The sequence below is a fragment of the Mangifera indica genome, chromosome 15 (assembly GCF_011075055.1).
Source record: "Mangifera indica cultivar Alphonso chromosome 15, CATAS_Mindica_2.1, whole genome shotgun sequence".
Classification (NCBI taxonomy): domain Eukaryota; kingdom Viridiplantae; phylum Streptophyta; class Magnoliopsida; order Sapindales; family Anacardiaceae; genus Mangifera; species Mangifera indica.
Genome location: NC_058151.1, coordinates 6,629,745 through 6,641,211, shown reverse-complemented (window position 1 = coordinate 6,641,211; position 11,467 = coordinate 6,629,745). Strand labels below are relative to the sequence as shown.

The window sequence follows — 11,467 nt, the reverse complement described above, 5'->3', positions numbered from 1 at the left end:
TGTTAAATATCCGTCGATCTATATTACACTTGTCGTTCACTATTTCGATTAATTCTTCGAATGATGTGTGTTCTGGAATTTTAATCAATTTCCTATTACCTCCAACATATTTTATAACATTATCACCCTTTTCTATCTAATTTCCCTCATATCTAATTGAAGCATATCCAGCCTTTTAGATTAATCCTACAATAAAATATATAATCAACATAAATAATACGACTGAAAATAATATTTACAGATGTCTATTACATAATTATACCTATTCCATAATTCAATTATATATTGTGACTACTTAAATATATCATGTTTTGGTATTACCCTTTAAAAAATAATAATTTAATTTAAAAGGGTAGTTTTAGTATTTAAGAGGATATTTGGGGCATTTTTGTTTAAATACTTTAATATAAGGGTATTTTTGCTTAACTCCTTAAATTTAGGGGTAAATTGTATATTGCCCTAATCAAATATATAATCAACATAAATAATACGACTGAAAATAGTATTTACAGATGTCTATTACACAATTATACCTATTTCATACTTCAATTTGACAAAATAATATTATTAAACATAGCCTACTAATTTTTATTATTTTACTTATTATACACAACTATAATTTATTATATAAAATATCACATATAATTACATTATTAATAAAATAATAACGATTGAAGTAATATCATGTTATCCTATACTACTATAATATTTAAAACATAACCTATCTAATTTTTATTATTTTACATATTACATACAACTATAATTTATTATATAAAATATCACATATAATTGCATTATTAATAAAATAATAACGATTAAAGTAATGACAGGGATAAATACCTCGTAATGACGAATTTTTCTCTTTACGCCCGAAATCTTGAACACGAACTTATTTTCTCTCTTCAGAAATCTCTCTCAGATATGTTAAAAATGAAGGAAGATATGTGGTTTATATAGAAATAAAGGAAGGGTAGTTTTGGTATTATTTTGGGGTATTTTTGTTTAAATACTTTAATTTAAGGGTATTTATCTTTAACTCCAAAATTTATGGTAAATTTGTTTATTACCCTTAAATAAATTAGTAATTTAAATTAGAAGGGTAGTTTTGGTATTTAAGGAGATATTTGGGACATTTTCGGTTAAATATTTTTATTTAAGGGTATTTACTTTAACCCCAAAATTTGGGATAAATTTTTCAAAAAGGACATTTATTTTAATTTCCCGGTATTTTTGCTTTAAAATAGAAAAATTAGATATTTTTGTTTAAGAATTGGAAAATTAGGCATTTTTGTTTTATGGATGGATAATTTGGCCATTTAATATACTTTCCCTAATTTTTAAGCGAATTCGCTGCCCACTGTTTATCTCGCCCTTTCCAATCGGCAAAATCTGAAAGCTTATAGAAGGAAGAAGCTTCTTGAAATTAAATTCAATAAACATCAAATTTGAATGGAAGCAAAGATCAGTAAGTTCTTCGATTCCATCGGCTCCTTCTTCGGAGGAGGAGATCAAATCCCGTGGTGCGATCGTGACATCGTCGTCGTATGTACATGTTTTTTCTCTAAATAACATTCATTTTTAACATATTTGAATGATTAATAGAGGCCGATTGTTGATGTTGCATGTCGTTAAATTAATAAGGATTACATCTAAAATTGTATTTTGTTCTTATGATTTTCTGTTCAAGCATCCTATTCCTGGTTCTGCTGTTTCTGTTTGGTAAACTTATTATCATAAAAAAGAGGAGGAGCTCGGGCTGAAGTTGGTATTTGGCATTTTGTAGGAGGGATAGAAGGGTTTTTTTTTTTTTTTTGTGGAGATACAGTTCTTTCTCTCATTTTCTTTAACCCTTTTTATACATGCTAAATTGAAACTTGAGGCTTCATGCCGAGGATTTGAGGTCCCATACTTGAGTCTGTCTAAATTCATTGTCTTGGAATCAAGAACGTTTATTGATCTGAGGCTCGTCTTAGGTCCACAACACAACTTCTGTTTTTTGTTTCCTTTTTCAGTCCTAGGTTTCCCTGTTTTTAACTAAATACTATAGCTGAAGTTTTTTATGGCATTTATTTGCAATGGAATTTTGCTGAATAATGGCTATAAAGTTTTATTTTTTATTTGTTTATTTTAATTAGATTTAGGATGTTGGATTGATTTTAATCTGGGCGCTTTACTATGCTGACCATCTAGGATTCAGTGGTTGGAATTTCTTATTTGTACTGTTTCATGGTCTCTTAGACCCGGTCAAAAATTGATTTAGTTACCTTGACTACTATGAGGAGACATGAAATCTAATGTTGTGGTAACAATAGTATGTTGAGTTTGGAATTTACCTTTCCTTGAAAAATCTACTAGTTCTTGAGCTTGTATTCATAAAAGAAAAAAGGTGCAGCAGTTAGATGGAAAATATTTTCTTTTCAATTAGTAAAGTTTTGCAAAAAAATCAACATTATATAGACCATAATTGAGAATCACCTTTAAGATCCTTTAGAAGTGAGGAACCTTTATATGATTAGGTTATATAAAATCACTCACTTCACAATCCTGGGAATCTCATAGAAAGCTGCAAAGTGTTCTAAAGCAGAGGAAGGTATCATCTTTAGAGTTATCACTGAGTGATTAACTTTGCTGAACTTCTCAAAGGAGTTTTGGCCCTCTTTAAGACTTTTTTCATTGAATAAATCCCAAGGAAAAACTAATCTTTAAACTATTTGTGAAATAATCAGCATATCAATCAATTTGAATTGAATAATCAATTCTGTACTAGCTTATGATTTTTGTTTGAAAGAACATTCTCAAAAGGTTATACCTAATCATAAAAATTATGTCTTAGGGAAAACAGCTTTGTTCATTCAGGCTTTGGTATTTAGAAGATTAGTACCCTATTTAGAGCTAGTTACAATTCTTTGAATTTGGGGTTTTAAAAGAGGTCAATATTATGCCTTTTGAAATTAAGAATAGCATGATGGATTTTGTTTATGTTAGAATCTTGTAACAGAAAAGTTTTTTGTTTTTTGGAAGTATTTATGCTAATTAGAAAACACTTTTATATGGGTGTAGGGATAACAATTTAGGCCCGACTTTAGGGATTAGGGTCGAGGATTCCCCGATAAAAACTGGGAAAGGGGCGGGGATGGGGACAAAAAAAATTCCCGTAATCGGGGACGGGGATACATATGTCCCCGCCCCTCCCTTCCCCTCCCCGCCCCGCCCCACCCCCTGAATCTAATATATTAATATAATAATTTTTGAACTATTAAGTTCTAGAAACTTTTACATTATAATTTATTAAAATTATAACTTTAATTTTACTAATTTTTGAATTATCAATTATCAACTTTTACTAATTTCTGAATTATTAATCTAATATATTAAAAAAACCCTAGAATCTCATTATCATAAAATGCAAATGCACCAAATTAATTATATTTCAACTTCAAAACTTAGTCAGTCAATCTACTAGGTTTTACAAAAAAAAAAAAATACAAATTATAAACTTGATAAAATCAATTGAAGTAAATGAAAAGTGTTAAATTTAATGTTATTACAAAATTACCCTAAATCACATACATGAAGAGCTACTAATGAAGAAATTGATTATTGTATATTGTTAGATTTTGTGAAAACTTTGTATTTGAACTAAAATTACAATGAATATCTTGTAGCTCTTGTAGCAAGTGATATTTTGGGAAAATATAATTTATTTTATTTATTGAAATACATAAAATAATTAAAATTTATATTTACGGGTATGGGGAGGGGACTTTTTCCCGCGGGGACGGGGCGGGGATGGGGAGGGGATTCCCACGGGGACGGGGTGGGGATGGAGAGGAGATTTTTCTCCGCGGGGACGGGGAGTGGATTTTCCTTCGCGGGGAGGGGACTGGGATTCTTTGTTATCCCCGTAACAGGGACGAGGCGGGGACGGGGATGGGGATGGGAATGGGGATTGATATCCCCTCCCCGCCCCTCCCCATTGCCATCTCTATATGGGTGATTATAGTAAATAATTATTTATCTCTATCTTTATGACAATTTTTCATAAGGAGACTCTTCTAGATATGGGTTATTAGATTGTGAAGAGGAGCATTGTCCTTCAACATAATGAGGCTTAGAAAATTAGGCAAAGAATTATTTTTACTTTGATATAGTTAATTTCAAAGAAGCACATGTTGATTAGCTTTCATGATCAATTTCAATGAATGAAAGCATCTCCTTTCTAAGATCAGCAATTGGGAGCATATTTCATCTGATTTCAAAGTTTAGACCCAAGAAAAGGGTAAAGGTTTATCAAAAGAGAGTATAAAAGAGATAACCTTGTCAATATTCTAAGCAAGTCTTATTTCAAAGCTATTATCTAATTATGACTTGTATGTTTGAGATTTTTTCACAAAATCATTATGACTTGTATTGTTGAGATTTTTTCTCAAAATTATAATAAGTGAGAAGGTAATATTTTGACACGTTGCACACATTTTGAGAAGAAATTTTTTAAGTTCAAAAGCTAATAGACTTTTTAGGATAAGAAAGACACTCTCAGGATATGGCTTTTGCTAGGATCTTCTAATAAGGGTTCAACCATGTTGTTATTTTAACTTTCCAACTATATTGAATTAGTAAAGTAGTTTTGAGTCCATATATGCCTCTAATAATTTGTTGGTCCTTTTTTTATCTGGTTTTTCTCTTAAGAGAGAGTTCCTTGTCTTTTATGGCATGACACAAATTTTGCTAATTCTTCATCTGTAATTCAAAGCAGTTTCCTTATTTTTGTTAAATCAGGTTTGATGCTTTTATGTAAGAATTCTGTTGAGGACTTATCTGCTAGCTCTCGTCCATAATTACCCTTTAGTGGAGATTCACCATCAAAAGACCAACCACAACAGCCCAAATCCACCACACAATGCAATCAAGAGAGAAACAGAGTGAAAAGGATAAACTGAATTGTTTATTCAATTACGCAAAATAGAGCAAACATTGGTTGCTCACACCAGACTCCTGAATTTCCCAACAACAAATATCACAAATCCTGTTATTTCAGTCATCATAAATCATGCTCACCCTATCTTTACTCAAAATATATTCTTTTTCTCCCTATAACAAAAATATCTGGCTGTTTTTATATCGAAGATACCCAGCACTTTTGCTCATTGCCTATTAGCTGAATCTTCTTTGCCCATATTTTGTTGCATTGAATCTTTCCCATCCATTTTTGCTGCTTGCTGATGTGTTCTTTTCATTTTCCTTCTATAATAAACGTCGAGGGGTCTATCAATACTCCACCCAATGGTTTCACCTTGTCCTCTAGGTGAAAATCCGAGAATCGTTCATGAAAAAGTGCAAAATCTTTCCAAAAGTTTTTGAAGTGAGGAAGCCTTTGCAATTGTATAAGAACCTGTGGTGAAGCATTTGCCATCTCCCTAACATCTTTTACATGAGCTGATTAGAGCTACAATTCCGTATCGGTGGAAAGACAATGAGGCAAGGGTTGGCTTTTCCATTGCTTTCCATTCACCTTTTTAAGTTGAGATACATGGAATACTGGGTGGATTTTCGCATATGCTAGAAGGATTGGTTGATAGGCAACATTTCCCACATGCTCAATCACCTCATAAGGGCCATAGAACCTAGGGCTGAGTTTATCACTAAGACAACTTGCCAATGAACGCAAGCAATAAGGTTGGAGCTGAAGGAACACTCAATTGCCAACTTGGAATTGCACTTCCCTCCTATTAGTGTCAATTTATATCTTCATTCTATTTTGGGCTCTTAGAAAGTTTTCTTTCAATTCATTTAATATAAGGTTGTGTTCTCAAATTTGAATGTTCACATCTTCATTCAAGTTAAGTTCATCAGCCAAGCATAAAAGTGCGACCATATAATGCTTTAGATGGGAGTAATACCTGTGGAGCCCTGCTAAGTGGTATTAAACCAGAATTCAGCCCATGAAAACCATTTACTCCACTGACAAGGGAAGTGTGGAAGAGCCAGTGTCTGTTGTAGATTGTGGAAATAAAGCATAGATCAGCTACTCGCATATATTGTGTTGGGTATGAATAGTGTCCAACCTGAATAATGTCAGGTGTGAACATTGTCAGGTCACTTATTTGGCTGCCGGTTCATTATGGGGGGTGTTTTCTATATATTATTTAGATTGTGACTATTGATGGATGGCAATGAAAAATAGTGGAAACAAATCATTAATTTCTCACATAACTATATTGATTTTTGTACTTTGACATATGTATTTTAGATTTGCTTTTATTCTTACATCTGTTAGTCTACGGTTTAAGCTCTGATATTCGCTGACAGGGCTGTGAGAGAGAGGTTGCAGAAGCTGCTAAAGGTGACTCAGATAAATTGAAAAGTGAAAGCATTATGCGGCTGTCATGGGCTCTTGTTCATTCTAGACAAGCAGAAGATGTGCAGCGTGGGATAGCTATGTTAGAAGGTAAACCACATAAAATCAAGTGCTTAAAAACCCTTTTCTCTTTTTGATTCTTTTTTATGTTTTTAAACGTGTATAGGAATTTTATCATTACAAAGATAAAGATATTAAAGAAGACAAATATCCATTATTGCCAGATCACCCCTTGGAGGAGGAAAGCAATTTTACTAAAATAAAAAGAACCCAAAAACTCTGTATAGGTTGTGTAAAAAGACAGATTAGTCATAAGGTTTATATGGAAAGAAACCCCTAAAACAGAATTTGCCAGAACCCTATAAAAGGGAGGTGTCTTAAACTTCTTGACACTGAAGTCTGTAGTCATGCTCCACCATCTTTACCTTTTAACGACAAGAATCCTGCTATTCTTTCACACCAAATTGCTAAAAGCATTAGTATCAAAGACGTCCATCAGGTCCTAGTTTTTTTTCTTTTCTTTTACCAAAAGTACAATGACTTTCTGCTAAGAGGAAGACAATGATCTTGGTTTAGCCTGCTGGAAGTTAGCTTCCTTACAAGCTTTAGTGCAAAAAGTGAAGCCACTGGAAAATATAGAGATGGTCTCTTGTCTGAAGATTTTATTTGCACAAAAGCACTCTAAGAAGAGAATAAGTTCATAATTAATTGCTCTTTGTGCATAGCTTCTGTTGTACTGGTTCTTCCTAGAACTAAAGCACAGTAAAAATAACTTTATTTTAAGGGGAAGATGAGCTTACCAATCCATGTGTAGACATTTGAAGTCAACATTGAATTTTATTTTATTTTTTGAAGATATCTACATGATGTATATAGGAGTAGCATCATGAAGAATTGTGCTTCTGATACAGACCTGGTTTCTTCCTCCACAACAGCAGCAGTTTCTTTCTTCTTCTCTGTCTTGCAGTATCCTTTTCTCAACCACAACCAGATACACAAATGATAGTATGATAATAATTAGTTTCCACAACACAAATACACAGATTAATAAGTGAACTCAACAACCTTCATTAATCAAATTCGAACTATATCCAGATCAGTTTTCCATTACAATGGAACAGAAAAAATCAACAAAAAGTATGGTTGTTCAAGAGGTCAAAGCTCTACTTGAAATTCCTAGCTTTAGAGAGGCTAGTTGCTCTCCCTAACTCAGTCGGAGCTGTCCAGAATTTTCTAGAAAATATCCTCTCCTCTTCTCTAGGCTCCTTTTTGTACTACTACATGGTCCCCATTCCACCCCTTTTCCTCACCTTCCCATGTTGCCTCTGATTATGCTTCAATAACAACTTTTCCACTTCACCACATAGCCTTGATTCTCTGGTTTGAGCCTCATATTTATTCTTGTGCACCTATGATCCTATCAGCTTCCAAGTTTTCTTATAATAAAATAAAAATTTTAGTCTTTGGAGTTTAGAATTTCAAAATCTGCCCTTCTTTCTAATTCCTTTGCAGTCAATATTCCAACTCTAATATTTCATTGAGAAGAGCATCAAAGACTTGTAGATGGTCACAAATTTAGGATTAGTTTGGGATTGTTGTAAATTTAATTTTAATAAACTTCTGCATAACTTTGAAATTTGATTCTTTGGAAATAATTTTCAAAGTGTTTAGTACTGGAAATTCTTAAAATTGTCTTAATTTTTTCAATCTATAATGTTATGTTTGCTAAAGTAGATTTTTCAAATTGTGATGATATGTATTAAGACAAAACAAGAATTTCCAAAGCTTCTTAAAATAAATATTAAGAACAAATAACTTTTTGTAAAAAATAAAAAAGTGGACTGTTGGAACAGTGTCAACATGTCATTGGGCCACCATTGAAGGTGTTGCCTACAGCCACGCTCAGGTGGCATGTTAGGTCACACAGCTAGCATCTAAATAATTACCACATGCCAATCTATCATATGTCAATTACATTGCAAAATTGCTCAACATTTAGTCATTGGAGGGCAAAAACATCTAGCATTCTTCTATGGCTTTATGCTACTGAGATTTCCGTAGAATGATGCCAAAGCTGATCCCATCGGGGTAGTTAGACGCTCTACAGAACAAATGTGCCCATGCTTTTGATGGTTGTTCTGGCAATGCAATCCAGCAACTGACTCAGTAGCTACAATGTGCCCAGTGTTTTTTCATTTTAAAAGTAGTTATTCAAATTAATTTATTTAATTAGCTAAAATTTAATATAGTTATAATGTTTTACTCTAATTTATTACATACGGATATATCTATCATTTACGCATACAAAATCAATTTTTAAATAATTTGATTTGGAAAGCTATCGTAGGTAGCCTTTATAATCCTGTTATAAATCCTATTATTTTATGAGTAATTGGGGCTGGATACAAGCCGAACCGAGCCCGAACAGGACCCGGCTCATTTTCGACTTGTTTTCGATGAGCCCAAACTTTGGCTCGAGTTCAGGTTCGAGCTCGAACTCGCATTTCAATCTCAAAAGCTTGGCTTCAAGCTCGTATTTTAAGGAATAAACAGTGTAGTTTATTCCAACTTAAAATATTTTTTCATTTAAGTGAGTGGCTCGCTAGTTAAGCTCGACTTGCTCAACCATGTTCGGGTTCATGTTCGTTTTTCGCTTAAAATCTAGGCTAGCATTTGTATTCGGGTTCATTTAAGGGACGCTCGGCTCGGCTCGGCTCGGCTCGGCTCGGCCTCATTCAAGCAAAGCTCGTTTTGAACACGAATAAGCTCACTTGGAATCCAGCCCTATGAGTAATGCTATATGTACAAAAAATGTGCATAATTTTGTGCACAAATAATGATATGTCACCATTTGATTGAGTAATTTGAAATTAGAAATAACTAATCACATGGTGACATATCATTATTTGTAGACATTGTTTTATTGTTATTTTATAATCAGCTTAAAACTAATCTATTTTAAAAAATGTTTACTAAACACTTTTATTCCTGTAACTTGAAACTTTTAACACACTTTGGTGTAGATAAGTTGATTTCCCTAGCATTCCTCTGCCAACTATTTCTGCTCGCAAAAATGAATTCCTGCTTTCCTTCAGATGCCTTTGTCAATACTGTGGAGAATAAATGCTTTACCTAACTGGATGAGTTAATTCTACTTTTCCATCAAAAAAGTTAATCAGTCAGAATCTAGGGTATGATGATTTTATTCTAGTCCATTTATGGTTCTTATTCCTTCTAGTCTTTATATCAGATCTTTCTGTGGGTTGATCTGACTGGCAGTTTGGCTTCTTATTAATGTTTGGTTTCTTGGTCACGTAAAGTTGAGTTGCCCATTCTAAGGTGCTCTTATGTCATCGATCTTCTTTATCATCCTCACTCCTCCCTTTTCTGTTTATCTCATTCTTTTTGTCTGTATTGATTTTCCTTTGATATTTTTGTTATAGGTATCTTTATCTATTGCCTTGATCTTATGGATTTTTTATTTGGTTTCCATACCTCTTGGGCAACCCTATAGATCTATCTAGAATTTTCAACATGATTTAATTTACGATTCTGTTATCATTTTTTTAAGCATTCATCGTAACTTTCTGTCCTAATTTATCTTGAGTTTTGTTTACACAACCTACTCTCAGTTGGAGGCATCCGCACTGTTGGCTAAATGTTTTATAGCTTGCTGGGAATGTGTGGCCTATACAATGAAGTTAATTTATTGGCAAGTTTTTTACATCATTTTCCCTCTTGAACAATCATTGCACAAAATTTACCAAGAAGTGTGTGTAGTGTCTCAGTATGACCAATCTTCTCTCTCTCCGTGTGGCTTTCTATGAAATGTTAATTTAACAATTGTTAGTCTTTCCAAAGCTGCATTCTTCTTGAAAGTTATTATGTTGTGAGATGATTTCTTTATCTCTTGTATCTTTGAAGCACAACATTGCAATATTGTTAAGGCTTACTTCTTAAATTATTTTTTCTCTCATACGTCCTCTGACATGAAGCAATTCAATTTCTTGCTTCTATGCACACAAACGCAAACGAGAAATATTGAGGATAAAGGAAAGTTGGACATGAAGTTGAGTAGTATTGTGGATAATTCTGTAAATGAAATCTCTTATATGTTGGATAATGAGGATGTAATTCTTTTATTTAATTGAATAAATAAGTCTTTGCTTTGACTGCATAAATTCAAGTAGTCATTGTGTAAACTTGAAAAATATTGACTTGCAGCATCACTAGCCAATAGTAGCGCTCCTTTGCAGCAGAGAGAGAAATTTTATCTTCTGGCTGTTGGATACTATAGAAGTGGTGATTATTCAAGGAGTCGGCAGCTTGTGGAGCAATGTTTGGAGGTCAGTCTTTTTTTTTTGTTTTTTTTTTTGTTATCAGAAAGGAAAGCTGTATACTATTAAATTGATTATATTAAAATCTCTAGATTGCACCTGATTGGAGGCAAGCTCTGGCCCTTAAGAAGACCATTGAAGATCGAATTGCGAAAGGTGAATAAGTGTTGAAGTTTATTGAGCACCTTTGTATTTTGTAATGTTCATAGTGATGGAGTTGTAAACGATGATGATGCATTTGAATTGCAGATGGTGTTATTGGAATTGGTATTACTGCAACTGCTGTTGGACTTATAGCTGGAGGAATTGCTGCAGCATTGGCTCGCAGGAACTGATAAACCTCAGTTGCCTCTATATATATATATATATATATATATATATATATATAAAACTTGGATTAATATTTAAAGTAATACTGTCTTCGTTGGGATATTCATATAAATCGGAGTGACTAGTTTTGGCTTGCTGGCTTTAGTAGGAGTTTTGGTTCATTCTAATTGACTTATTTCTCCCTGTTGAAGTCTTGAAAACGTGAAATATTTGTTCACTTATTATGAAAAAAATTAGTTGTTGTAAAATGAATAATATTGTTCGTCCAATTTCAATATAATATTAAAATATAAAATATTATATGATGTTATATATATAATTAAATATTTTTAATTTTTAATTTAAAATTATTTAATTATATGAATGGAATAAAATTCAAACTTATCTCAATCCCTGAAAAGCCTAACTATGACATCAACATGTCGGTTGGGTACTAAATTTA

General features: G+C 32.8%; 1 protein-coding gene across 1 annotated transcript; it reads left to right on the top strand.

The window, feature by feature from the left end:
* Positions 1-1,337: 1,337 nt before the first annotated feature.
* On the top strand, positions 1,338-11,322 carry LOC123197218 (mitochondrial fission 1 protein A-like). The gene is made up of 5 exons (XM_044611404.1): positions 1,338-1,542; positions 6,310-6,448; positions 10,583-10,704; positions 10,788-10,851; positions 10,945-11,322. The coding sequence occupies exons 1-5, from the start codon at positions 1,450-1,452 to the stop codon at positions 11,028-11,030; spliced, it is 504 nt and encodes a 167-aa protein (XP_044467339.1). The 5' UTR covers positions 1,338-1,449; the 3' UTR covers positions 11,031-11,322.
* The last annotated feature ends 145 nt before the right edge of the window (positions 11,323-11,467 follow it).

Bases quoted from the DNA above. Each gene is read 5' to 3' on its own strand.
- LOC123197218 (XM_044611404.1), top strand. From the start codon at position 1,450: ATGGAAGCAAAGATCAGTAAGTTCTTCGATTCCATCGGCTCCTTCTTC. The intron at 10,705-10,787 runs GTCAGTCTTTTT...TAAAATCTCTAG, and splicing joins TTGTGGAGCAATGTTTGGAG to ATTGCACCTGATTGGAGGCA. The intron at 10,852-10,944 runs GTGAATAAGTGT...TTTGAATTGCAG, and splicing joins TGAAGATCGAATTGCGAAAG to ATGGTGTTATTGGAATTGGT.